The sequence below is a fragment of the Cladosporium halotolerans genome (genome assembly GCF_011745625.1).
Source record: "Cladosporium halotolerans strain TM138-S3 chromosome Unknown Sca10, whole genome shotgun sequence".
Classification (NCBI taxonomy): Eukaryota; Fungi; Ascomycota; class Dothideomycetes; order Cladosporiales; family Cladosporiaceae; genus Cladosporium; species Cladosporium halotolerans.
Window position 1 is genome coordinate 333,117 of NW_027191461.1, and position 26,012 is coordinate 359,128.

The 26,012-nt window shown below is 56.1% G+C and overlaps 12 protein-coding genes across 12 annotated transcripts; 3 read left to right on the forward strand and 9 right to left on the reverse strand.

Annotated features, from left to right (window-relative positions):
• Positions 1–416: 416 nt before the first annotated feature.
• Positions 417–1,533, reverse strand: WHR41_03841 (uncharacterized protein). Its single transcript, XM_069372447.1, has 2 exons — positions 724–1,533; positions 417–660 (listed from the first exon to the last, which is right to left on the reverse strand). The coding sequence occupies exons 1-2, from the start codon at positions 1,215–1,217 to the stop codon at positions 651–653; spliced, it is 504 nt and encodes a 167-aa protein (XP_069230560.1). The 5' UTR covers positions 1,218–1,533; the 3' UTR covers positions 417–650.
• WHR41_03842 (uncharacterized protein) lies at positions 1,328–3,016 on the forward strand (the record flags this gene model as incomplete). Its single annotated transcript, XM_069372448.1, has 1 exon — positions 1,328–3,016. The coding sequence occupies one exon, from the start codon at positions 1,328–1,330 to the stop codon at positions 3,014–3,016; it is 1,689 nt and encodes a 562-aa protein (XP_069230559.1).
• Positions 3,017–3,136: 120 nt separating this feature from the next.
• On the reverse strand, positions 3,137–4,079 carry WHR41_03843 (uncharacterized protein). Its single transcript, XM_069372449.1, has 2 exons — positions 3,527–4,079; positions 3,137–3,470 (listed from the first exon to the last, which is right to left on the reverse strand). Exons 1-2 carry the CDS (start codon positions 3,718–3,720, stop codon positions 3,263–3,265), a joined length of 402 nt encoding a protein of 133 aa, XP_069230558.1. The 5' UTR covers positions 3,721–4,079; the 3' UTR covers positions 3,137–3,262.
• Positions 4,080–4,563: 484 nt separating this feature from the next.
• On the reverse strand, positions 4,564–6,024 carry WHR41_03844 (uncharacterized protein; the record flags this gene model as incomplete). Its single annotated transcript, XM_069372450.1, has 1 exon — positions 4,564–6,024. The coding sequence occupies one exon, from the start codon at positions 6,022–6,024 to the stop codon at positions 4,564–4,566; it is 1,461 nt and encodes a 486-aa protein (XP_069230565.1).
• Positions 6,025–6,779: 755 nt separating this feature from the next.
• WHR41_03845 (uncharacterized protein) lies at positions 6,780–9,776 on the reverse strand. Its single transcript, XM_069372451.1, has 3 exons — positions 8,930–9,776; positions 7,933–8,874; positions 6,780–7,875 (listed from the first exon to the last, which is right to left on the reverse strand). Exons 1-3 carry the CDS (start codon positions 9,395–9,397, stop codon positions 6,859–6,861), a joined length of 2,427 nt encoding a protein of 808 aa, XP_069230564.1. The 5' UTR covers positions 9,398–9,776; the 3' UTR covers positions 6,780–6,858.
• Positions 9,777–10,880: 1,104 nt separating this feature from the next.
• Positions 10,881–11,754, reverse strand: WHR41_03846 (uncharacterized protein; the record flags this gene model as incomplete). Its single annotated transcript, XM_069372452.1, has 1 exon — positions 10,881–11,754. The coding sequence occupies exon 1, from the start codon at positions 11,721–11,723 to the stop codon at positions 10,881–10,883; it is 843 nt and encodes a 280-aa protein (XP_069230563.1). The 5' UTR covers positions 11,724–11,754.
• A 150-nt stretch (positions 11,755–11,904) lies between these two features.
• Positions 11,905–12,845, forward strand: WHR41_03847 (uncharacterized protein). The gene is made up of 5 exons (XM_069372453.1): positions 11,905–12,141; positions 12,221–12,278; positions 12,354–12,436; positions 12,492–12,515; positions 12,573–12,845. Exons 1-5 carry the CDS (start codon positions 11,923–11,925, stop codon positions 12,627–12,629), a joined length of 441 nt encoding a protein of 146 aa, XP_069230562.1. The 5' UTR covers positions 11,905–11,922; the 3' UTR covers positions 12,630–12,845.
• On the reverse strand, positions 12,735–15,953 carry WHR41_03848 (uncharacterized protein). The gene is made up of 2 exons (XM_069372454.1): positions 14,947–15,953; positions 12,735–14,891 (listed from the first exon to the last, which is right to left on the reverse strand). The coding sequence occupies exons 1-2, from the start codon at positions 15,592–15,594 to the stop codon at positions 13,053–13,055; spliced, it is 2,487 nt and encodes an 828-aa protein (XP_069230567.1). The 5' UTR covers positions 15,595–15,953; the 3' UTR covers positions 12,735–13,052.
• A 2,652-nt stretch (positions 15,954–18,605) lies between these two features.
• Positions 18,606–19,976, reverse strand: WHR41_03849 (uncharacterized protein; the record flags this gene model as incomplete). Its single annotated transcript, XM_069372455.1, has 1 exon — positions 18,606–19,976. One exon carries the CDS (start codon positions 19,974–19,976, stop codon positions 18,606–18,608), a length of 1,371 nt encoding a protein of 456 aa, XP_069230566.1.
• Positions 19,977–20,449: 473 nt separating this feature from the next.
• WHR41_03850 (uncharacterized protein) lies at positions 20,450–21,808 on the reverse strand. Its single transcript, XM_069372456.1, has 2 exons — positions 21,219–21,808; positions 20,450–21,164 (listed from the first exon to the last, which is right to left on the reverse strand). The coding sequence occupies exons 1-2, from the start codon at positions 21,653–21,655 to the stop codon at positions 20,660–20,662; spliced, it is 942 nt and encodes a 313-aa protein (XP_069230688.1). The 5' UTR covers positions 21,656–21,808; the 3' UTR covers positions 20,450–20,659.
• A 633-nt stretch (positions 21,809–22,441) lies between these two features.
• Positions 22,442–23,005, reverse strand: WHR41_03851 (uncharacterized protein; the record flags this gene model as incomplete). The annotated part of the gene is made up of 1 exon (XM_069372457.1): positions 22,442–23,005. The coding sequence occupies one exon, from the start codon at positions 23,003–23,005 to the stop codon at positions 22,442–22,444; it is 564 nt and encodes a 187-aa protein (XP_069230689.1).
• A 542-nt stretch (positions 23,006–23,547) lies between these two features.
• Positions 23,548–25,728, forward strand: WHR41_03852 (uncharacterized protein). The gene is made up of 4 exons (XM_069372458.1): positions 23,548–23,635; positions 23,694–23,762; positions 23,816–25,305; positions 25,369–25,728. The coding sequence occupies exons 1-4, from the start codon at positions 23,557–23,559 to the stop codon at positions 25,636–25,638; spliced, it is 1,908 nt and encodes a 635-aa protein (XP_069230690.1). The 5' UTR covers positions 23,548–23,556; the 3' UTR covers positions 25,639–25,728.
• Positions 25,729–26,012: the final 284 nt, after the last annotated feature.

Below are 26,012 nucleotides of genomic sequence, written 5' to 3' on the forward strand. Positions count from 1 at the left end.
GCACGTGGTCAAAGAAGGCACGAATAAAATGATATTTGTTTGCATAAACCACTCACTTCTCCTGATGACTGACCAAAGGCGAGGAAACAACGTAGTCTTTCAGTGTATGTGTAGGGGTGTCTCAATTGCAATGTCGCAGAAGACGGTCCTTGCGCTGATCTCAAATAGAGACGTTCGGCTTGTGATCTGGCCATAGCCATTGTGTTACAGGTAAATTGATCTCGTGCGACCTCACTAAATCTCATTGCCTAAACACGAAGCCTTTTCGCGTACGTGCACAAGTGATTACGAGTGCGCCACGGAGATCCCAATTGCTGCTGTAGTCATATGTATTTGGAAAACCTTAAGGAGTGCCATTGTCTTCGCATGTGAAATACTCCCAAAGATGATAACACATCACATGAATGAAAGTTCAATCTCCCATATAAAATGAAGCAGTGATTTCAAATACAGGCTGTAGCCTCTCCATTTGGCTCTCATCAGGGCCTAAGGGCAAGCTCGCGCCACTCAGACGCATTCAAAGCTCCGCTATCTTACAGTCCAGGTGTTGACCAACCTAGCATGTGCATAATCCATAATCCTCCCAAAAAACGCCAGAGCTAATGCTATGTAAGGTATCCAGTAGTCCCGTCATCGTGTCTCCAGTCTCTCTAGCCTTGCCTATAGTTTGAAACCTTGTCAGTAATTCGTCTTCGGACACCGAGAGGCCGATTCCACACTCACCTCTGCTTGTGCTTCGGGTTCTTGGAGCAAATGATGTAGACATATTTTCCACCCTTTCTCCTAACGCTCTTGCAGCCATCACACAGCTTCTTCACCGAGCTGCGAACCTTCATTCCGCGGACCTGCTGTCTGCTCACGGCGAGTTTCGCGGCGGGGCTTGCTGACTTGATGCTGAGCTTCTGGAAGGCGCTGGTGAGGGACTGAGTTTGAGAGCCGCATGTGAGCGAAGAGCACGATCGCGCAAAGGTCGGGAAGGCGACGCGGGTGCGAATGGTGGGAGCGGCGAAAGAGCGGCGGAGGACCGCGCGGGCGGCCGGTGTCGCGAGCATTGTGATTATGGGTTCCAGGACAGTATCAATTTTTTTTGTGGGCTTCCAGGGGAGGTCGAGGATGGGAGGGAGAGACGGCCGCGTGGATTGAGGATAGTGCTCCCGTGAATGGCGTGGTATAGAGCGGGCACCTCGATGAAGTTCATTCGGGGGTGCACAGACCATGCGGCCTCCGACCCGACTCGCTCATTCACATGCCACGAACTGCGTCGCGTTTCAACAGTGACAATACTACCGATGCAATGAAGGCCGACGCGTGAAAAACCACGGGAGTGATGGCAGAATCCGCGCCCGTCGAAAAGCGAGGGCCTGGGCGCCCGCCCAAGGCTACACCAGCGCCTAAAAGACAGAAAGTGTCACATGCCACGCCCAAAGAGTCGACGCCGACAACTACCACCGCACGCGAATCGCCATCAACGCAACCAAATGTTCCTCCTGGCCTCCCTTCGAAAATCTCTACGACTGCGCCTCTGCCTGCACTGCTGCAACCACAATCGCCGGCAGTTCCAGACAGCGAGTACCAGTCTCTCGCATCAAGCGCAGTGCTTGCGGCCTCACTGGAGCGGTCACAACAGGCATGGACTCGAGACGGGATCTTCGAGCGCTTTTGGAGGAAGCCCGAGGGCAGAACAAAAGGTTCAGATCCTGTACTCAAGAGCATGAAGGACAAGGGCCGTTGCAGGTTGAGGATCGAGCCGCACATATTCGAGGTCAACCTGTGGGTTGTGAGCAAACCGCGACCACCTGCGCCACCAAAACCTCAACCCCAATATCGGCCGCCTCAGCAGAATCAATTCTACCAGAATCGCCCACTCCCGCCTAATGGCCAGCCTCAACCTCTGGCACCTCTGCAGAGTCGGCCTCCTCCTACACCACAGCCTCCTGCGCAACCTGCGCAACCTGCGACTCCAGCAGCAGACAAGAAGCCTTCGCCAGACCCTGTTATTAGCATGCTGGCAACGCGCGCCTCGTCAGACCCGGAATTAAAGGCATTGATGAAAGAGGTGGCTACGGGCAAAGCGACACAGGAACAGCTGAAAGTTTTCCAAAAGCACATAGACGAGCTGAGCGCTGCCATACAATCGCAGAAGGCGAAAGAAGCAGCAGAGGAAGAGAAGCTTGCGAAGCAGAAGCAAACTCCTCAGACCCCCAACATCGCGCCTCAGCCCATGCAGCCGTACGTCGCACCTCAGCAACAAACTCCGACATGGCAGCCCCCTCCGCCGCCTCAGCAGCAGTACGTGCCACCTCCACCGCCGCCCCCAAGCGAGGTCGTCTTTGCCTTTACTCTGGCCGGCGCCACGGAGGACCGATTCCTCTTCCCCCAGTACAGCATCCTCGAACCACTGTCCGCCCAACACGTCCTGGCGTCCTTCATCGTCACCCGCAAATGCAGCGAAGCAGCCGACCCAATCGGCCTGAAACTAGACCCCGACACCGAGTACTGGCAGCCCGTGACGATGATGGTCGAAGTGGCCTACGGCCGCGAACCGCTCCTGAAAGACGTCTCCAAATGGGTCAAGCCGGCGGAGGAGGTGAGAGAGGAGATGAAGAAGATCATGCAACGGTGCACGCGCGCGCCGGAGACCTTCCTGCCGCTCCGCCTGCCCATCAAAGGAACTGCTTCGGTGCTCGAGTCCGAGACTGCCAGCAAGACCGGGACTCCCGCGCCGGACGAGAGGAAAGGCTCGAAGGCTAAACTCGCTGCGGCGGGCAAGCGGTCGAGTCTGGCTAAGGAGGCTTCCGCCAATGACAAGGAGAAGAAGGTGGATGGCAAGCAGGCGAGAGCGGGCGCCGCTGCTGGTGCTGCGAAGCCGGATGGTGCGAATGAGACGCCTGTGCAGCCGGATGCGGCGGAAAAGCCTGCTGCGGATGCGGCGACAGAAGGTGCGAAGGACGAGAATGCTGATGCTGCTAGGCCTAGAAGGACTACCAGGAAAAGCGTAAGGATCAGCGAGGTGTAGAAGTCGAGAGCGAGTCGCTGGTTGTTCTGACCGTACGAGTTTATATGATACCCAAACAATGTTTATTACTTCCACTACTTCTAGGGCTCCTCTTGTCAAGCACAATAGTACGGGAAAGAATTTCAGGGAAAATTGATCACAGGATACAGTAACTCAGCAGATCGATATGCCCAATATACAGTCACTCCAGACCCCAGGCGCCTCGCTCAAGAACGCAACAAACAACGTAGGTTGAGACCGCGCTCATTAGTTCCAGCCAATAATCCCCTCGCCCAGCACCGTCTGCTCGTTGACGAAAGACACCCTCCGCCCAATCACCCCGTCGCCCCCTACGCCGAGATCAAGCCGTTGGTTCAGATCGAAAGCATTCCCCTGGTGCGCCGTCTGCGGCACCGCGAAGCGATGCAGGATCGATGATTCAGAGTGGCTCCCGGTCACGAGGTCGCCGTCGCGGCTGCGGATCGTTGTCAGCAGGGGCTCGGTGGAAAGTGATGCGTGGGAGTCACTCACTGGATCACGAAGTAGCTGCCCAGGGGGCTGGCCTCGAGGCCTTCGAAGGTTGCTGTGGTGTGGCCGTTGATTGCGTCGGCGGCGAGGCGGAGGGACAGTTCTCTGTGTAGTTGCGGGCGTTGGGAGGATGGTTTGGGCTGCAGGACGGCGATGCTGCCGCCTTGGCTTGTTCTGCTGGAGGTTCCGTTGCACATTGTGTTGTTGATGGTGTCGTGGGTGTTGCTGCGTGAGTAAAGTTAAAGCGGTTGACTTGTTGACGGTTTCAAAGGTAAAGGTAGATGTTTGTTTGAAAATATGCTGCGATAATGATCGTGTCAACAACAATGAGATCGGGGAGTCGTAGCAGCTGCCTCCCCTTCTCCCATTCAGTGCATGTCTGTCTAAATAGTCTTGACCACCTCAATGGCCGGGCACGTGACGCGGCTGGTGAGCAGGTTCCCAGCGCGGCTGAGGACGAATGAGCAAATTTCGTGTCTCGCTGTCTCACGCGACTGATTAACGTCGACCGCACCTCGTCTCTGCAGGGGCTGGAGCTGAACCACCTCATTCCTTTGTGGCTCTTCTGATCTTGTTGCTCTGGCCACGCGCCACGCCGTTTTGACCTCTCCGCGTGGATGGAAGGGGGCTGTCTTCACAACTGCAGCACTCCACTCCACGCAGCTTCACCTGTCACGTTTCAATCTGTACAGCGCCAATGCTGCGGCACATGGCGGCAGATGCCCGCCGCTTATTCAGAAGTCAATATAGAGGCACTCCGAGTAGGAATCAGTTCGAATCCCTAGATCGAAGATCAGCACGCCGCCACAGCCCACAGAGTCAGAGAACATGGGAATCAACATAGAATTTCTGAAGCATTTAGGCACGTGTTCTTTCAAGGGCTTATAATCTGCGATTCAATCAATCAATTCACGAATCTGTCTAATCTTCTGCGGGAAAAAAAATAGGAAACCAAGCATGCCATGGAGTGGAGAGAACGAATCTGACCAAAACCTCTGCTTGCCACTAATGCAGGATCACTTTTCCTCCACATCTCAAACCTAGTTGCCTCCGCCAAGCTGGAACCTGCGGATCGCGCGACGAGCCCCCTGTTCCAGGAGTGCCTCTTCAATAATGTCAGCAAATCTCGGCTCGTAAAGCTCGAAATACCGCTGGGAAATCGCCATGCCGTCGAATCTGACGAGGACTGAGCCCGGTCCCACAACGCCGAGAGCTGCCGGCAAAGTCCCGTCAATCATGTCGGCGATTCTCTGGTGTCTGACACCGAAGTTAGTGATTTGCACCGACTCCTCAACAGGGTCAGGCCAACCCGTCCAGCCAGGAGTACGAGCCGCGTCCCAGGCGTCGCTGACCTGCCACATCTGAGCTAGAAGATCGTCCGCAAGATGCCTCATGTCGGTAAGAACTTGCGGGACGCGTTGCTGGCCCTCGGTCATCTCTGAGATCTCTTGCTCTAACTGCGTCGAGATCGTCAAAAAATCCAGGATGTCCATGGTCAATCCCGCAAATTCACGGTCATCTGCGTTCGCGGTGAAGGCAGGATCGACTTGCAGGTTAGCATCGTCGCTCTCAGCATCATCGTCATCGCCATCATCATCATCGGCACCATCAAGGTCGTCAAGCACCTGAAGGACCGTGCTGACTATTAACTCAACGATGGGCCCGCTCTGATCGTTCAAGGGAGGATCAAAAAAGATGTGATTGCCTCCGGCGAGAATGCCCAGGACATTGATCATGATCGCGTTGAATTGCTCAGGGGTGATGGTCTGGATATTCACGTCCCCAGGGAGCGCGACTGCAACATGCCTCGGGGCGGGCGGATCGAAGATCCCGTCCTCGAGGGTTCCGAAGCGTGGGCAAGGCTTACCGGCAACAAAGTGATCATCCCCAGTCTCCTCGCCGCAGAGGAAGCAGAACTCGGTGCCACACGAGCAAACCATGGCGTTGCAGCCGTCACGGAGCTCGACCGGAATCCCGCACGCGGCATACGGGCAGCGCTGCCACTCCTTGCCCTTGGTCTCAGGATTCATGCTCTGCTCTTGACGAGGAGCAGCGCACACGTGATCGGAGTAGGGGCGATCGACAGGGTCACGGCAAGTAACGCAGACGTGACCCCTGCACTTCCCACAGCGGGCGACCTTCTCCTTGATGACCTTACAATCGCCCAAGAACGAGTTGCAGATATCGTAGCTCTCCTCAGAGCCGACCTTTTGCGGGCAGAAAAGCCTCTGCCCGATGGGGGTCTCGTACTCGGCGACTTTTTTGCGCCAGGCCCGCTCGAACTCCGGCGGGAGCATGTCCATGAAGTCTTCGAATTCGATCGCGATGTTACCCCAGCGGGGCGGGTAGTCGATCTCGTTCTTGAGGGCCTTCTCGAACAGCGGCGGGATGGTGAGCGCACATTGCGGGCAGATTGCGTCGCCCTCGATGTGGCGGACGTCTTTCTTTGGATCGGTTCTCTCTTCCAGGCAGACCGTGCATTCAAAGCTAACGGTCGCCATGGTCGAGATTGACCCTAGGCGGTTCCTTTCAGCTTGTCCTTGTTGTTGCAGATTGATTGGTGAGTCTCGTGTGGTCCACTTGGCTCGTTGAAGTATTTGGAGAAGGAGGTTGGCCATCAGGGCAGGGGGCTGAGGGGTTTTTGATCTTGCGGCAGACGACTCTTGTCGACCAGCGTGAATGCCCTTGTGTGTCTGTGAATTTGGAGCTTCTTTGTTCTCGCACAACGCGTAAGTGTTGTGGAAGTGAAGTGCTCCCGGAGTCGCACACTGGCCATAACGGCAGAGCGAAAAAGCGAGACAGTCTCGCTCCAGTATTGAATATTGCACCTACGGGTGCCTAACTTTTGCACGTGCGTTTCGCTTCTTGCGCCATGGGAAGGCCTCTCAGCGTTGTCACTGGTGTCGAGTTGAGGCCTGAGTGAGACAATGGTGTTGTTCCAGCAGAATCGGCTTTGTCCATTGTCGCCTTGCACAACAAAGACAATCCTAGGACTGGTCGGCTAGCGACTTGAGCTGAATCGCCGTGTCTGGCGTTTCGTTTCGACGTGAGGGTGGCATGGCGTCTCTGTATTCAGATTAGTGAATGTGTAGCTGTTCGCGGTTGCTGGTAGTGAAGGATCGCTCGAGCACTCATGTCCCTCCAATCCGTGGTATATGAAAGAAGCCAACTTGAGCACCCGTCGATGGGAAAGTGACAAGGCTATTGAAAACGATGAGATATCACTCCGGAAACATGGTGAAGCTGATACGTCAGGTCCTAGTAAACACGTCTGTACAATTACTATCTCCTCTATGTGTATCCTTCTCATCATTGTCACGAATGGACAAGCTCATTTAAGCATAGCTAGTCTGGTTCTCAGGACCAGTGCCGGGGTAGCCACCAACCCAGTAAGACTCGGTCTTGAAGTGGGGAGGCGGGGGCTGGGGCCAGTGGTCAAGGATGACAGGCTCACCAGTCAGGGTGAAGTTGGTGACGGCCTTGGCGTCGTTGTCGATGACCAGCGCGTAGTCACCAGGGTAGAGGGTCATGTCGCCGTTGTCAGCGACGCGGCCGAGAGAGCCGAGCTTCAGGTCGAGCGTGGCGCTGCCGGAGGAGCCGGCGGCGACGTCGTGGACGCGAGCGTAGGCCTTGAGCTGCTTGCGCGGGTACGGCTGGGGGCCGAACTGGCCGGTCAGGTAGCCGAGGACGACGTAGTCGGAGCTGACGGAGCCGGTGTTCTCGACGGTGACGTCGAAGCTGGAGAAGGGGCACAGGTCGGGGTAGCGCTCGTCGCAGTTGCCGGTCAGGTCCTGGATGGAGTAGCTCGCGCCGGACTCGGTGGTGTTGTTGCCGTAGCTGGAGGGGGAGCCCTGGCTGTCGAAAGAGGCGGAGAAGTTGGTGTAGTGGAGACCGTGGCCGAACTCGAAGACAGGCTCGCCTTCGTACCACATGTAAGTGCGGCCGGGGGAGCCAGTGGTCTCATTCGGGCGGAGGGTCATGTCGGTCATCGGGATCTGGCCAATGTAGGCAGCCGGGTACTGGGTGACGGGCAGTCTGCCAGCGGGAGCAGTGATACCCTGGATGATGTTGAAGATCGCAGTACCGCCAGACTGGCCGGGGTATCCTGCCCAAAGAAGGCCGGTGATGTTCGGGTTGTTGGCGATCGGAGTGTCATCGAGCATGGTACCCATCTGAACAACGACCATGGGCTTGCCGTACTCTGCGAGACGCTCGATGATATCGATCTGGTTGCCAGACCATCCAATGTCATGGCGGTCGTGGTCCTCAGCCTCCACGTCGTTGTCGATGCCACCAACGAAAATGATCACGTCGCTTTGCTCAGCAGCGGTCCACAGCGGCTTCAGGTTGTCCTACAACGATGTTAGTCACAATGCGGTTCGATTCGGAGTACTTGAGAGGAAACTCACGGTAGTCGGGTTGTTCTTGCCTCCGCCAGGCTGGTTGACAAGGTTTACAGTCGCACCAGTCTGGTTGGCAGCGTAGTAGGGGCCGTGCAGGTATGGTGCAATGCCGTAGTAGTTGCCTTGCATCTGCTCGGTAGCGTTCGCCCAGCTTCCAACCAGAGCGATGGACATGTTGCTACCGAGCTTCATGGGAAGACCGCCATCGTTCTTCAGAAGAACGATGCCTTCCTCGGCGGCGCGCAAAGCGAGCTGCTGGGCCTCCTCAGTGTTGACGTCGTTCCAGCCAAGGCCGCGGTAAGTGCTGTTCGGGCCATCGAAGTAACCAAGACGCACGAGAGAGGAGTACTGGCGGATGAGGGACATGTCGAGGTCGGACTCGTCGATCAGGCCTTGCTCATGGGCACCAGGGAGGTAAGTCGAGTAGTAGGTACCGCAGTCGTAATCAGTACCGGCAGTCAAAGCTTCCGCGACGACCTTCTCACGGGTGTCATTGTAACGGTGGGGGTAGTAGATGTTCTGAACCGCGCCGCAGTCGCTGACGACAGTCTGCTGCTCATCGGTCCAGTCCCAGTGCTCGCGGAGGACATCGTTCAAGAGCCAAGGGTCCGCGCAAGTTGGGCGACCGTTGAGAGCATTGTAAGTGCACATGAAGCTGAACGCGTTCGAGTCTCTCGCGCATTGCTGGAAGGGAGGCATGTAGTACTCCACGAGGTCGCGGGAGCCAATCTGGGCATCGAACTGGTGACGGTGGTTACCGTTCCAGGACTCGAGGTCGTATCCGGCAAAGTGCTTGCAGGTGGCACCCATACGCTTGACCTCGGGGTCCTCTCCACCTTGGAGACCGTCGATGAGCGCCTTCACGTAGCTGCTCAAGTGGAAGGGGTCTTCGCCGGGGGTCTCCTGTCCACGTCCCCATCTCGGGTCTCTGAAGGGGTTGATGTTGGGCTAGACATGAGCATTAGCTTTTAGCGATTGACGGTAGTGATCGCTCGACACTTACAGTCCACGCCTGCAGACCTGACTTGAGGTTGTTGCCGAACGCGCGGAACTCAGTGGAGATCACAGTCGCGATGCGGTGCACCAAGTCATCATCGAAAGCAGCCCCTGTGATGATGGGCTGGGGGAATGATGTTGCGTGGCTCCATTCGCCCTCCTCTTCAAACTGAACACCGTTCTGCTCAGCGACTCCGTGGAGGGCCTCGTTCCACCAGATGTAGGGAGGCAGACCGATGCGAGGCGCACCAGGCTGGTTCTGGTCGGTGTTCGCGAACTTCTCCTCCAATGTCATCTCCTTGACCAGAGCGGTCGCTCTTGCCAAAGGATCCGCATTCCGGTTGCAAACTGTGTTGTTGCTGAGAGGACCATTCGCGCAGTCCGGGAAGTATCGTGCTGAGCGGTTGGCCTCAGTCTGGGCTGAAGCATGGCCGACGAGGGCCGTCAAAAGAATGCCACCCAATGCTGCAGACATTGTAGCTGGAGTAGGTCGTGGTGTGAAAGAAGCAGAAACACGCGCGCACTCCTACCTTTTTGTAGCAACGCGTCAGGCTTGGACCTCCGCAGAAATGCCATGAACGGATGCCGTCACTTTTGCTATTTACCCTGCCATGATCCACACTTCTTCGCGGCTCGCATGGCTGACTCTGTACCTGGTTGAAGTATATGATGCTCGTGCGAGGACGAGTGGGTCGACGCAAGGCATTGGCTTCACGAGGGTGGCTCTTGGACCTGAAAAAGTGCGCGGCTCCCACCGGAATGCTGCGGGATATTGGACAAGGTTGCGATCAATAGAGGTAGGATCAGCGGTGCCCGTGGAGCCTCATGGCAGAGCGAGGATGTTGGATCAGAGGTGGAGCTCTCCATCGTTGATCCGGAGACTTTTGGAGAAGGGTCCTGGTTCTTTCCCCATCGCCAATGCGTTTCCCCGCAACGAGCTCCACTCTGCGTCAGGCAGTTGAGGTCTCTCGTCTTCATGCTCCTGGTCGTGATTTGATCCTCCGTTGACACCAGTCTGCTTTGTCTCTCTGCTTTGGAGGTGTGTGCAGCAAAGGATGACGTTAGACGGCTTGCAAGCCAAGTCGTCAATCGACTCGATGTGCCGAGAACCGGATGCACGTATGCCTTGCCAATGTTGCTTGCATTCAGGCAGAATATCAGCCGAACGGTTCGGCGAATGGATCCGAAGATTGGGGCTGTGGGGTGCCTTGGCTGGGATCCTGACATGCCCTATGTAGAAGTGATGATGAGGTTGTACATTGCTGCATTTAGCCTGAATTCTGTACCTGAACGATCTCACCTTTGTGCAAGCACAATAACAACAATAATGAACACAGTGCGCCTTGAGACCATGGAGGGATCGCGTTCACTCGCTCATGTAAAGCAGCCAAGACGCGTACTGAATAGCGGTGAGCTGTGCCGTTCGGGGGCTGCCTCTTACCCATTGTACAGCAGAAGAGAAGACCATTCGTGAATTGAAGGCCTCCAGGAAGATTTTGGCAATTCAAAAATCAATTGGTATATAATTTTAGATGGCAAGACTGAGTTCAACTTCAAGCATCCTCGCTGGCGCAACCGGTAGCGCGTTCGGCTGTTAGAATCTTTGGATCTCAGCATACCGGAAGGTTAGTGGTTCGAGCCCACTGTGAGGAGTTCCATTCGCAAGGATTGAACTTCATCTTTTGCTTTTGCCTATCACGGCGTTCTCAACTGAGCAATTGATAAATTTCTACTTTGTGTTTTTGTGATGATCGTGGATAAGCCCCCCCCCTCCCCCTCCAAGACAGAACGCTATCACTAAAAGCGCCAATCGATCTGAGTATCGTCGGAAGGGGTACGGTGATCTGTCAATCGACTAAGAAATCTCACTGCAGTACCGTCAACGTCATGGCGTAAAGAGGCGCATTGTGGTCACATGCTGACAGTACGATTGATTGGGAGAAAGAATCATGAAGATATCAGGCTGAACGATCTGATTTGCTTGATGCCGCTATGGTATCTGCATTGGCCTTTTCGCCAATTCCTGTCACGTCGGACACGTCTTTACTCATGATCACATAGTCCACAGCAACAACCTTGTTGCGCGTTTTCCGGTCTTCCGGCGAGCTAACGTCCTTCGCAAAGCCCTGCCTCTCATAAAATTCATGCGCCTTCGAATTGCAGAGGAAACAAGTCAACATAACCTTCTCCAACCCAACGTTCGCCGCCACTCGATTCGCGACATGCATGAGATACTTGCCCAGCCCAAGCCCCCTGAGAGAGTCCGCCAGGTGGATCTCATAGATATACAGCACAGGCACGCTGGGTGACGAATCGTGCGTGACCATGCAGCTCAAAAACCCAAGGATGCTCGTGTCGACGTCGCCGGATCTCGTCCGCTCGATCGACGACTTTTGGCCCCTTCGCCGCACGAAGAAGTATTTCATCTCGGGCTCCAGCATTTCCTTCCGTTTCCGCCGTGGGTGCCAACCAATGGTGCTGCTTTCGTAGTCGGGCTTGCTGGTCTCTTCGACGAGGTTGAAGGATGCGTTGTGCTCGCCGGGAGTTAGCCAGTCGGCTGAGACGAGGGAGAGGTCGAATGCTTCTTCAGTGTCGGCTTGAAACTTGTGGTAATGCAGGAGGTCTTCGTCTACAAAGCGCGACCGGAAATTCTCGGGTGACAGAGCATTCGTTTCTTCCACGATCTTCTCCTTCCGTGCATTGCGGGAGGCTTTGCGAACATCGGCTTTTGGCTTCTTCGCGTGGATGGCATGTTGCTCTTGTGCACCAGCATCCATGGCATCATTCTTTCTTTTGGCCATGATATAGTCTTCCAGTGAAATGTCGAACACTGCAGACCGGTCCGTAACAATTTCTTGCCGGGGCGCGCGCACGCGACAATGCTGCACAAAGCCGCGTCCGCATCCGCTGATCTCAAAGACGTCGAAAGCGCGCGCGCGTGTCGGCGCTCCAAAACGCCGAGCCGACGTCAGGCCAACTCTCGAGGCTGCCGGGCGCCGAATGCATCTTCTCATTCTCCAAAAGGAAACACCTCACCATTTCCACCCTTTCTCTTCTCGCTCAGTCACCGCTCAATCGAAACGTTCGCCCGGGCTGCACATCTTGATGTGGTCCCTGCTGCGCGATGGGATGAAAATTCCAGCCAGGCGCTACGCCACGATAGCGTCGGGCAAGTCGTCGCTTCGTGGCAAAAAGGGCCCTCCGCTGACGCTGGAGCATGTGGGTACCCTGTCTGATGCTATCCTTTTCATGCGTTTGCGCTTTACCGTTTGATTATTGGTCTGACAAAGCGTCGCAGTTTGTCCAACGAGGCCGCGCGCTGGCGCTGTGGAGGGATATCGTCCGGTCGACGAATAGTGCGTTTCCCTCGTGTTCTGCTTGACGTTGATCGAAGAACTCCGTTCGTCTGACGGTCATATTTTGCTATGCAGAGGTCCCGCCCTCATCGACAAGGACTGAGCTGCTCGACTTCGCGAGAGCGGAGTTCGAGCGCCACCGGCACGTGAATGATATCGTAAGTTGAGTGATCGATTGATTGCTTCTGACCGTTGGCCGCTGATTCCATGCAGGGACACATCCGATATCTCATTTCGGTAAGTACACCCTTGCAGATCGAATCGATGCGCGAGTGAGTCTAACGACAGTGACAGACCGGCAAGACGCAGCTCGACAGCATGAAACGATACGTCGAGCAGCAGGGCATGTAAGCGATTGTGCGTTGTCTTTCGGCGTTGAAGGATCGCCATGCACTATCGAAAAGTGCTCCTCTGGCCATGACACCAAGCGCATTTGATGGTTTGCAGCGTCCCTGGTCTGTGATAACAGAGTCCCATTCTCCCTGGGCATCAGAATTGAGGGAACAGATACACAACTAGATACTACTTCTCTAATCGGCACACGAAACATCAAAGCTGAAACACAAAGTGCGCTGCCGCTATGAACGCTTCTGATACATAGTCTCGTGAAGCCATCTATCATACATACATCGTCACGCAAAAAAAGATCCCAGTCGCCAGGAATCAGGAGAGAAATAGTCAAAAGATGAAGGGCTCCAGCGAGCCGTCCAATCATCTTCCCTGCCCTCCAGACACCTCCAAAAGAGAGAAAAGAAAAGATGGCAACGATCGCAGTCAGCACCCCGGCCTCGGAGGCGGCGGCATCGCTTCCTCCGCCTCCGAACCTCTCATCCTGGTACTGTTCGCAGAAACCTGAGAAGCCAGCGAAGACGGAGGGGGAGCGAATTGCGGGATGTAGTTTGCAGCTGGTACTTTGTCGGTGCCGAAGATCGGTAATGGTATTTGCGAAGAAGATTTTGTCGTCGGGACAATGGGCTGGGGTGAGGTGGTCGGTTTAAATGCTTGCCAGGGGAGATGTTCGGAGCCTGGGTAAGGTGTTGAGGGGCCTGAAGGGCGGCGCTGGTTGTTGGGGAGGGGTTCTGTGGCCGTGAAGAGGCTGGGTTGGTTGGGAGGCTGCCATTTGGGAAGGGGGATGGGTGGCTGTTTGGGGGGAGGGTCGTTGGCGAAGTCTGTTGTGCTGGACTTTTGGGTCATCGGGTGACTGTTCGGTGGTGATGATGTTTGCGGCCTTGATGAAGCTGACAATGGTGGCTCGGCTGTGAACTCAGGGTTGGAGGGGCGTTGAGCGCCAGATGGCCATCGCGTCGGTGGCTGGTCGGCAGATCCACGATAGACCTCCTGTGCCGAAGGGCTGCGATTTTGCCGGCGAGGCTCGCTTGGAGAGGAGCTCGGCGGAGAGACATCGTCGCGGAGTGCTCCTGCAATAGCGCTGGTCACGCCCTCTTCTTTCTCTAATATAGCACGCCTTTGATCCATCATTCCGGAAAAATACGTCTCTGTGGTCTGCAAGACGTCGCGCAGTTTGTTGACTTTCGTTCGCAGTATGCTGTTGTCGTGTCGTAAAATCGCAAGCTCTTCGCAGCCTGCCGGGTCGTTGCGACCATTCGCTCTCTGATCGCTGCAAGAATGACGCTCCGGTGAATTGACGCGCGCAGAAAAGGCAGGATTACTCTCCAGAGCCGCGAGCCTCTGCTGCAGCTCATCCCTCTCCCTTGATATCTTTTGGCGTTCATCCGCATTCTTGGCTTGCAGCCTGCTGCTCATCTCCAGCATCCTACCCCACTGCTCCTTCTCTCTCAGAGAATCAGAGCACTCAGCCTCGCGTCTCTTTTCGCACTGCTCGATTTGCGCCTCAAGTGTTTTGACTTGCTCGGAAAGCTCTTCGTTCTTGCAGGTCAGGTCGTTGACTTCCTGCTCGGCGGCGACTGACTTCTTGTCCAACGTCTGGCTCTTCAAACGATCGCGCTGGAATTTCTGGAGTAGCGATGTGTATTCTGCTTGTAAAGTCTGTAATGCGAGGGACTTTAGTGTCACTTGGTGTTGCAGGTCGGCGATATGTTGGGAAGCAGCTGAGGCCGTTGAAGCAGTGTGGATGGACGATGTGGCGCGGTTCGACAAAGTGGGCGAGAGTGCCGATGGCGCTGAAGTGCCGCTCCACGGGGTCTTGTAAGAGGCGGTTGCCATAGACGAAGGAGATGGTAAGGGCCTAAGGGATTGACCATAATTCCGGGGCGACTGCTGTTCGTGATGCGCGGAAGTCGTCCAGCTTTCTGAATGAGCCGGAGAATGCGTACGGTACGGTTCACTTCTTTGCAGGGATTCAGAAGCTCCCCTCTGTTCCTCAAAATGGGCTGAGGACATCGACCCCTGAGCCGCATTCAGTATGGTACGTGGACGCTTGCCCAAAGGCGCATCCTCATCAAGGTCGTCAGATAACCTCTTGATCGAGCCAGGAGGGGTAGCAACGGTCGGGGTATGGTCAAGCGAGTTGTAAGAGCGGTAGCCTGTGGAAGCGAGCGCTAGCGGTCCTTGCAATTCATTCTTTGCATGTTGCAAGCAGTCAAGCACCCATCGAGCGGTTTTTAACGAATCGTTTGGAGGGGCGTCGGACCTCTTTGTCACATTAGCAAGCGCCCGACACATTTTCGACTACGAGGACGTGGCATACCTTTACAAACGATCTTAGTTGATGCTTCTGCAGCACCTCTTCAAGCCCAGAAACTGCGAAGGCGATGTCTTCGATCGCAGATGTCCTCTCGTTGCAACCATGACACGAAGGCTTTTCCAGCACAGGAGCTGCTTCGACACCTGGCGTTGAGCCACGTTCGCGACCAGCGGAATGTTGCAACGATGCAAATGACGGAAGAAATGTGCTTTGCCTTCGCGAACGAGTTACGTCTCCGGATGCGATCCCATCATTCCGAGGTTCGCGTTCGTTGCGACCTAAATTTGGGTCCGCCAAGCGGCCCTCCGATTTGAATAGAGACGAGGCGCTCTGTGCATGCTGGAACCCGTAGGTGTCTCTCGGCAACAGGTCCGAAGGGCCATTGAATCGACTGTCGCTTACTGTGTTGTGAGGAAAGTAGGAAGGCCCACTGGGCTCCGCCTTTGGCGTAGGCATGTCGCGTCCAAGGTATCCAAGTGGCCCTGTGCTCGACGAATGTTGCCCTTGTTCGGACCCCTTGGCTAAGGTCCTGTCGAAAGCACGATTTGGCGCGTTCATAAGCGAGGTAGTGGTAAATGGACTAAGCTGGCGGTCTTTCCATCGTACTTCGCTCCACGACGATCCGGTGTTCATGAGGGGCAACAATTCCATCGATGATCAAAGGATGGGGTAATGTGGAATCCACGCCATCATCTGTCGAACGTTCAGGTATCAGCAGCCATGGCAAGTCCAGATCGTGACCGGGACGCCTGATCACACGTTTCCGGGGCGCGGGCTACGCTTGCAGGACAAAAAGACCAAGGGAAAAGAAAGCAGATAGGGCTTGGCCGTGTCATGTACCTGGGAGAAGAGGCAGAGTACCGAGCTCCAGCGGCACACCCGCTGCTCAAGGGATAGAGTGCGCGCGTGGCACGTATGCGGCGGCATCACTCATGCCGCACAGGCCAGCGGGGCGTTCACGCTGCGGTATTATTATTATCCTTACTCAGAGGGTTCCGTACTGCTGGATCCGACGGTCCTGCTCGGCAGCGCAGGATCGACGGCGGTCAGGCAGGGCGAGGGCTTCTGCGGACATGAGACGAACGCGCCGTCGATCCTTCGCCAGACCAGGAGGGTGTCGCGATTTGGCGTGGGCTGCGAGAGCCAGCCCTGACGGACGACCTTCTTCGTTCGTTCGACCGCCAGACGCCGGCGCCGGGGGCGCGAGGGGTTACGTACTCGCACTGCGGCGGGCGTGGGCTGATCGAAGTCAAAGACGGCACGGCGAGGGTCTTTGTCAGCGAAGATTGCAGTCAGCAGGCGTCCGTAGTCAGCGCCAGCGCCAGCACAGGCGGCAGGCCGAGCGCCGCCGCACGCACACGCCCCACCGCCGCACATCCTCGCCATCCACCTGGGGCACGCCGAACCTCGGTACTTTGGCGTCTGCGGCGTCGGGGGAGGCTCGCGAGAGCGCAGGGCGGCAGGCCTGCGTCGAGCAGGGAGTCGAGCACACGCGCGCCCTGCTACCTTAGCCCTTCCGTCGCCCAGCCCTACCCAAGTGCCGCTCGCCTGTCCAGCCCGCCGTGCCCGACCGAGGCTCTGCATCGCCAATCACCGTACAATTGCCGCTTTGGGACGGGCGGCCTTTGGCGAAGTCCGACGACGAGGGACTCTCCGAGCACCCTTCCAGCCTTCGCAGGCCTGACCACTTGTCGAGGCTGTCGTATCTACTCGTTCAGGCTGCCTCCCCCTCTCAGCTCGCCGGCATGCTCATCACCGCATCGCACCACCGCGGGCGCAGCTCCGTCCTCCTCCCACCCCTCCTACTCGTACTGTAGCACCACCACGGCGTCCGCCCGGCCTGTCACCTGCCATCATGCCACCACGTCCGGGTACGCGATCCCCGGTACATGCACGCAGACGCAGCTGCCGCCCAGCACGGCAGGTCTGACAGCACCGAGACGACGTAAACGGGCAACGCGACCCAGCAGCACGCATCTCCCGAGCTAAACCTCCACACCTTGTCAGCCCTTCAATGCACGATTAATGTATTACTCAGAACAGACCGAGCGGGACGACCGGGGACTTTTCGTCCGTGACAGTAGTCTCTTAGGGCTCAGTCCAGCACGCGCGGAGCATTCACTGACCCATCTTCCGACCGTGGCGTGGTTATCCAGAGCTGAAGAGAAGGTTGCGAGGATTGTGCAGTTTTATGCGTGCCAGCTCGCATCACATCTCACGAATCCCAGCAAACCCCAAAACCTTCGAACCTGAAGCTTCACCACTCGCGTATCTACACAATATCCAGAGCCTGAGGCAATCTCCGCTGAGTTCGACCACGCAACTCTCAAACCATTGCCTCTCGCCTCCACACCCAATACTAGCAACTGTGCTCGCTTAGCCACGCGGCGAATTGGTCATCATCGGCTAACGCGCTGACCGCATGGCCCTTTCGTCCATGGAGATGTAACAACAGTCTTTGTTATGTGACAGCCTGCTCACGCATGCATGTATGACGCCTTGCATCTGCGTCCGCATGGGTGCTGATAAGCGATTCGAACACCGTGACTGCACGACGCCCTTTGCATATGCATTTGCACGAGTGTGTGTGTTGGGTAGGTAAGATCCAGCCCGCATGAATCTGGCATGCGTTTGCGTCTCAAACGTGAGGACACGGGCGGGCCCGGTGCAAGACAACATAAAATATTATTCCGCTGGTTTGTCCCGAAGAAAGCGAACGAAGAAGCACAATAGAACAGTCACGGAATACGGATGGGGAAAACTCATCTAAAACTCGTATCACATCCGAGCAGATCCCATCTTACCCCCCACTGACTCGGAAGCGAGAATGGCGCGTGATGCGCGACTCGCGAGCGACCACAATGTGACGGATATCGTCAAACAACCGACCCTGGGCGCCAGCTCCAACAGTTCCATGGTACGCTCGCGTTTCACGGGGAGAAAAGTAAACAGAACCACAGCGTGGATCCCGTCTCGTCGCGAAACGCAACGCTATCTCACCCGCGGCCTCGCCGTATGGAGAAAATACCCCGCCAAGGTTCATCCTTTGGAGCTAAAGCTTCCTTCTCCGCTTGCTCTCTAACGGCGTATTCAGCATGAGCTCCGTTTTGGGACGACGTGTAGCCGCACGGCTTGCATTAACAATTGCCGTAGGATTCCGCTGCAATTTGATCGACGTGGGGTTTGAGGGGGGAGAGTTGCTTCGGTAGGATGGGCATGGCTGAGATGCACGCGTTGAGTGAAGGTGTCGTCACATCGACGGACGTGGGTCGAGGAGGTAGGAATTAGACGATGCTGTGAAGTCGCGTTTGTGTATCGTACATGATCTGATGATCCTATTCTTACAAAGCTGCGTCGAGCACGACACGATGTCGACCTCACACTCGAAGTCGCGGGCCGAGTGTGTTGGCGTCGTATGCATGACGCCGCATTCGTACATACAGACACCGTGCTTGTCAACTAGACTGAGTTGCGGTGCTGCCGGGCAGTTGCCCGTTCATCGAAAGATGCGAGTGCGATCGATGGTGTGCAATGCTTTATGTTGCCGCAATTACCGGCGTGGGAAGAGGCAGGTCTTCCAGGCCGCTTGGCGTGCGCCAAATCATCCCAAGTATCGTACATCCAGGGCCGTAAGCCAGAGTGAGAATCCCCAATACATCATCTCAGACCGCACCGTCACCCTTCACTTTGACGTCCACATTCACAGGGCTTGCCTCTAAGTCGACCTGCTGGTGATATGCGCTGTCCCGCGCCGCCTGCTGACCAAGCAATCCAATGCCAGAAAGCGCGGCGCCCAGGTGACCGTAATCAGCAAATCGCTTACGGCCAAAGATCTGGACCTGCTCGCCGCGGGGCCAGACCGAAAGCCCTGTCCGCACGGCATAGTAGCCTCCTAGCGCAAGTGTAGCGGCAGTGCCGAGCAGGATGGCCGGCAAGTGGCGCTGCCAGACAGGCTGTCTGATCGAATGGAGGGGCATGATCGTAGGCGGGCTCTTGAGGTAGGGGATTTGCTCCACGAGCTCCTTCGACACCGTCGTCGCCGTCTCCAGCACTGTAGGCCTCTCAGGTGGGCACCATGGCAGCTGCATGGACTTCGCCTTCCTCCTCCCCAGAATGTCATCCCTCGTCACGCAGTTCGCCAGATCTAGCACATCCTCCGCCTTTGTCCCTAGACCCAACCTCTCATGCATCCTCTCCACAAACCTCACCAAACCCCCATGCTTCTCCCTCATCGTCTTCGCCAACCACGCCTGTGGCACAGCAGGATACAGCATGAGCGCCAAGAACCCGTAGGCCAAGCAATCCACCCCCGTCGGCTCACTCGTGTCCAGCAAAAACTCCTTCTCCCCCAGCATGTCCCTCAGCGGCGCGAAAAACTCCTCCGCGACGGCGTGCAATTTGAAGATCGCCGCGTGCTCCGGCCGCTGCAGCAGGCTGCGCACGGTGTCCTTGCGCGGCAGCAGCAGGCTCGCGCGCTCTTTCGCCTGCGCCTCGAAGCCCTCGCGGTTCGGATCCTTGCCCACGCCGCCTGAGCTCGAGCCGCTGTCTTCGTGCACGTTGTCGACGTCGATGCTAGAGACGCCGAGGTGGTCGGTCAGGGCGCGGGCCGCGGCGCGGCGGCGCGGGGGCAGGATGTAGTTTGCGTGCCAGGGCAGGAGGGCTGTGAAGGCCGGGCGCGTGGCGTGGCGGTAGTTTTCGGAGGAGACGTAGAGGGAGATGGAGAGGAGGGTTGGCGCGTGGGTGTTGAGGAAGGAGGTTATGGCTGTGGAATCGGCGGTTTGGGTAGGGGTGAGAGTGTTTTGTGCGCTGGATGTGGTGGAGAGGTATTCGAATATGGCACCGTAGCCGTGGAGAGTGCGATTGTCATCGGAGCGAAGGTAGGGTAGGGTCGTCTCGTGGTGGTGCGTCGGGATGATTTCCCAGGCGCTGTCGTCAGGCCCGAAATGCGATTTGAGCAGTGCGACGGCGGCATTGCATTCTGCGTCGATTGAGGGCAGCCCGAAGGCAGGGCCCAGCACGTAGAGTTGTAACATTGGGTTGTGGCTTCAGGAGGAAACGAATCGCATTGGAGTCCCTTGGAAAAGTATACAGTTCGACACGCGAGTCAGCGCGTGAGGGTGCCGATCGTACCTGAAATCTGCGGCTACGTCACGAAGGCAGTGTAGTCTCATCAATATGATAGGTAAAAGCCAAGACCTTCCTTCGACACTTTATATACCACCACAGTAGGATATGGCTGAGAGCCCCTAAAAGACTGCACCCCTCCAAATTACACTACGTTGTGCAAGACGAACACCAAGAAACTGATGTTTGGAGTTTGGAGTGAGCTGGAGATATCACGTGACGCCCCTCTCCGTGTCAACAAAGCGCATATAGCTTTGAAGTGTTTCCCATGAAACGATAACATCGGATCGTCCATACATGCGGCCCACGGGATGGCGCCCTGCTACCAACTTTGAGTCACAATTGGGTCAGTGCTGGAGAGCTTGATCAGGAATCATTGCAATAAAGTCGTCGCTGGCATGAAAGGTGATATTTGACGTGAACTCTGAGGTTTAGAAATCCACTGTCCCGGGCACAGCTACGAGATTTAGAGAGCACAAAGAATCTCTGTAAGCGGTTTCCTATCAATACAATTCTGTCAAACGGTTCTCCTGTTATCTAATCACAGGTATCTCAAAATCCGGCATCTTCGTCCAGCTTTGCTGGCTCCGAATTAACGATCCATAGAAAGCTGACTAAGTAGTTCGACGACTTCACCATTCTCTGACAGCTGAGCAGCCTCAAAAGGAGTATTCCCGAGACTGTCGCGGGCCATTAGATCAGCACCATGGCTCAGCAGTGCGCGGACTGTGTCGGGAGTGCCTGTAGCGGCAGCCTCGTGCAGGGGGGTACCGAGACCCACGCACTTCCGGACTGCGAATGAGAAAGCATGATTATGGTACATAATGTCGTTCATGTGAAGTTCCTGACAGTGTTGTAACACGAGCTCTATGACTTCGCTGCTGTGGTGAAGCCTCCGTCGGGCGGCATAATGAAGTAGTTGGCCATTTCGAGGCGATTGTGTGTGACGGAAGAGCAGTTTTACGACAGGAAGAGGGGCGTATTGCAAGGCGATGGAAAAGGGCGTAATGTCCATCTGGCATCTTGCATCTGGATCTGCGCCATTTGCGAGGAACCACTTGACGACTTTTTCGTCCGCCTCTGCGTCTAGGGCAAGCCTGATGCATGCGTCAGTAGGTGTCAGCGTATGAAGTGAGTAATATCAAACTTACGACAAAGGTGGAGGGATGCACCACTCGACCTCCTTGTTTAGGTCCAAGCCAAAGTCCAAGAACAATGACAAGAGATCCAGGGAATGATGTCTGATCGCAGGTTCCACCAAGTTCACACTAACAGGCACTCCCACTGAGAGAAGCCTTCGGACCAAAGGTATACTCCCGGAAAATGTGGCTTCTAGTAGACATGCCTGCAGGCTGTTCGCAGGCGTTCCACCGTTCAAAAGCTGATCGATACTGGCAGAAGCCTCGGAGAAGCTACCAGCTCTGCATTGCGCTTCAGCTGCTGCAATGAGCGGGTGCCTAGACTGGCATATTGCATCAATATCGGATTGACTCAGCATCAGCGACTCGTCGACAGGAGTGAAGTCCGGTAGCCTGTCCTCAGAGAACCCCGAGGGATCACTCTGGAAAAACTCAGGCAGTGTGTTCATTGCAGTGGTGAACTTTAGTAGGTTGCTTAAGGACGCGAGCTCGCAACAGTTGGTGCTGTCAGCCGCAGAAAGATGTTGAGCCCTGCATGCAAGACTTTGGGGTGTGGGTAGGTACCTCGAGGTATGTACGATATCTACCCCGCACTGCGATCCAGTATTTCTACCGCATTATGCCTTAGATGTATAAGGTAACGACAGCGATAACAAATAAAGTCGGCATTGAAGTTCCTTGAGATAAGATGTTCATCAACTTAGAGAACTAAACGCTTGCACATTAATTACCGACGTAAGCATGTTAATTCCCGACTGAATCAAACACCGGAAAGCCGCGATACTTCGACAGGGAATTTTCGTCCAGCAGAGCAACCAAATCAGCCTCGTTGAAAAAGATATTATAGGAAGGGGCAGGAACCTCCAAAGGACATTCCTGACAGCCATCTCGATGATAAGTGAATAGGAATGTGTGCACGCGTCTAGATCCGATAGGTAGCTGTGTGTAGATTAGCGTAGAAGCAGCGAGGGGTAGCACGTTGTAAAATGTAAAAGTGTGAGTCGTGCGAAGGCAAGAAACTCACTTTCGCAATGGCCGCTTCGTACATGCGAGCAATTTCGAGACAATATTCATACCGAGGGCCTATGAATGAGACCACCGAAAACTACCTAGGGCTAAATGACCTCTATCAGGAAGAAAACGCAAAGGCCTCTCGACCCTAGACGTCTCGCGTACTGTCAGCACACGGCTTCGTGGATTGACCCATCGACTGTCCGCCTTCGTAAGCTCCAGTCTCATGTGCTCCTAGCCAACAATGTGTTGTTGATATATACTCTAGGCATCATGCCTTCCTGATAAGCATGGATGACCACCGATGTTTCGCCTTCTCTTCTAGACTGTCCCCGTGGCATCACAGGATAGTTTCTCCAGATCGCAGTGAGTTGCAACTGCGTAAGAGCAGCATTCATGAGGCGAATGCCATCTGCCATGGCTGGTTGGTTGTTCCAGATCCCAGCGACAACCCAAGTCTCGGTGGGATTGAAGTGAACGCGATTGCTCAAGTACAGCGTTGCCAGTCTTCTAAGTAGGCCTTGGATATGTCCAGGCCCTGGATCGGTGCCGGGGGCGATCGTAGTTGTGCCGTTTGGGAGTGGTGCAATGTGAGCAAGAATTCCAGCTTTCGGTGAAATGATTGCGATGGCAGTGCAGGCGTTGAGAGCACCAGTCACCAGAAAACGGACCTTGTTCTCGGGCGGCCAAAACGCAATACGCACATCGTTCTGAGGTACGGCAACAGTCTCAGATCCACGACTGAGCGCCCGAACATATAAGTTGGCATTGCTTTGACTGCCGGCCATATCGTGGTTTCTACACGACGCTCAGGAGTACATACCCAGTTGAAGGCTTTCTTCAGGCTGATTCACGAACAAAAATTGACACCTGGGTTACATGCGCAGATACCTGCGCACAATAAACAAGGGAATAAGTCCGGGTAATCAGTCAGACCAGCTCTTCGCCAGACTCGCTTCCTACTGTTTCGCGCCACGTCGCGCCGCACCTTTGCCGCGCGCTTCCAACATGGTCCAGGAGCAATAGCATACTCCGCTTGTAGTGGTAAGACACTGTTCCGACATAGTAGTAGGTCGGTAGGCGAAGCTCTCTTGGTTGAAAACTATACGCAAACCGCTGCGTTGTCGGGCTTGACCTTTTGACATCTTTGCAAGTTTGAACACCAGGGCTTACCTTATAGTGTGCCTAAGGCCATCTCGCTCTCCCTCCGCGTGAAGACAAGCTGGCCTGTGGGCACTTGCGGGGGCGGGTTGCCGGCAGACCGCGCCCCGACGTCAATCCAGCCAAGCAGCGCCGCAGTAGCTGGAAGGCTAAGTAGAGCAGCACTACCAGCGCCAGAATGGCCCACCCGTCCTCCGACACCACTGCCAATCCCTGGACCGCCGCCGACATGGAGGAAGGAGGCTCGCCCTGGGACGGTATGCGCTCTGCCCTTGCGCCCTCACTGTTCCCTCCCTGCTGACTTCCATACTCCAGACGTCCCGTCACGCTCGCATTCGAGCCATAACCTCGCCAAGGCAGCAGAAGAGAGCGAACAGCCAGCCGGTACGGACGCTCGTCGCGACTGATCGCCTCAAACAACAAGCTCACTGTCGCAGTAGATACACCCGCTTCACCCGAACCAGCCGCTCCCACTCCAGCTTCCGCCTCGTCCCCCGTTTCCGCTAAGCCAGCGCCTTCGAAGTCCCGTGGCCCCCGAAGACATGTCAATCTCACTCAGTCCACCACCCTCGAGAGCTTGGATGATTCCATGGGTCCCTTGGGTCCGCTCGGAGCAGAGCCTGTAGAAGAGCCCGTCGCGCCAACACCACCTGTGAAAGAGTTGGCTTCTAGGACGAGGGCTAGGCCGCAGACTGGCGGATCAGCCGTATCCTCGGCCCCGAACGACCTGGACGACGATGGCGCCTCTTCGCTCAATGGCGCGAGGCAACCCCCACCGGTCCTTCCGCCGCAGTTCGAAAACAGGCCAAGGCAGCAGCAACCGTCCATGTCCGTCGAGCAGGCCGCGAAGCCAACCTTTTCCATTACAGTCGGCGACCCGCACACAGTAGGAAACGCCGCGAGCAGCCACACCGTTTACTCTGTCATTACCAAGACCACGTCAAAAGCTTACGCAAACCCTACTTTCACCGTCACCAGACGATACCGCGATTTTCTCTGGCTATACGAGCAACTCCATACCAACAACCCCGGTGTCGTAGTTCCCCCTCCGCCCGAGAAGCAGGCAGTGGGCCGCTTCGATAATAACTTCATCGAGTCCCGGCGCATGGCTTTGGAGAGGCAGCTCACCAAGACGGCCGCGCACCCGGTTCTCCAGCACGACGCTGATCTGAAAACATTCCTGGAAAGTGACGCCTTCAACGTCGACATCAAGCACCGTGATCGCAAAGATCCTCTGCTAGGAGCCGGCGAATCCAAGGGCCTGATGAGTAGTATCGGACTTGGTGGAGGTGGCGGAGGAGGCAAGTTCATCGAGCACGACGACTGGTTCCACGACCGACGGATCTACCTCGACGCTCTCGAGAACCAGCTCAAAGCCCTGCAGAAATCGACCGACACAGTGATGGCCCAGCGTAAGGCGCTCGCCGACTCCTGCGCAGATTTCAGCAACAGCCTGCACAACCTCGCCGCCGTCGAACTATCCCCGTCATTATCCGGCCCCCTCGACGCGCTCGGCGACCTCCAATCCCGCATCCAGGAACTCTACTCGCGGCAAGCCATGCAGGACATGCTGACGCTCGGCATCGTGATCGATGAGTATATCCGTCTGATCGGGAGTGTGAAGAAGGCCTTCGAGCAGCGGCAGAAAGCCTTCCACGCGTGGCACTCGTCCGAGACGAAGCTGCAGGACACCAAGAAGCAGCAGGAGAAGCTGCTGCGCGCGGGTCGCAGCCAGCAGGACCGCATTGCGCAGATGAACGCGGACGTCAGCGACGCCGAGCGCCGCGTGCACCAGAGCCGGCTCCTATTCGAGGACATGGGTAGGCTGATGCGCACGGAGCTGGAGCGCTTCGAGCGCGAGAAGGTGGAGGACTTCAAGAGCGGTGTCGAGACGTTCCTTGAGAGCGCTGTTGAGGCGCAGAAAGAGGTATGCACATGCACCAATCCCGTCATCTCGTTTAGATCTTTTACTGATTCCCTACCTTTCCAGCTCATCGAACTCTGGGAGACCTACCTCCTGCAACTCGACAGCGACGAGGATGGCCCGCCGTTCCTGCCCGCGGGCGTTCCGGCTGCCGAATCGGCCAGAGCCGCCCCTCAAGCGCAGCAGGACGAAGCAGCCACCGAACAGACCCCCGAGGCCGGCAAGGCAAACAACCACGACGACAGTAGCAATGATGCCGCCGCCAGCGCAGCAACAGCGGCGGGCGGTGATGCAGAGGAAGAAGCCAGGCCTCAGACCGCTGAGTCGGAGACTTGAGGACGAGGCTTGATTGTTGGACCGCTCAGCGGCGGCTGTAAGTACGTATGTAGTACCAAGTAGACTAAATGCGACGATGATCTCCAATCACTTCACCCCTGCCGAACCTGGGTCTCGGCGTTTCGAGGCATGCTTGAACCTCGCTCCCTCAAGCGCCTGCGGTCCAGCTACGTAGCGCATACGCAGCCCTCGCAGTTCCATCGTTGTTCCGCAACAGAGACAACAGACGTCAAGAGAACCATACACTTCGGAACTTGGAGGAATGCCATTTCATTTTCATACTCCCACCTACCAGGCCGTCGCCGACCCAGCAGCCACCTACTTCTCGCAGCGGTGGCACCATATCGTGCTCCACTGTCTGCAAGCTACCGTAA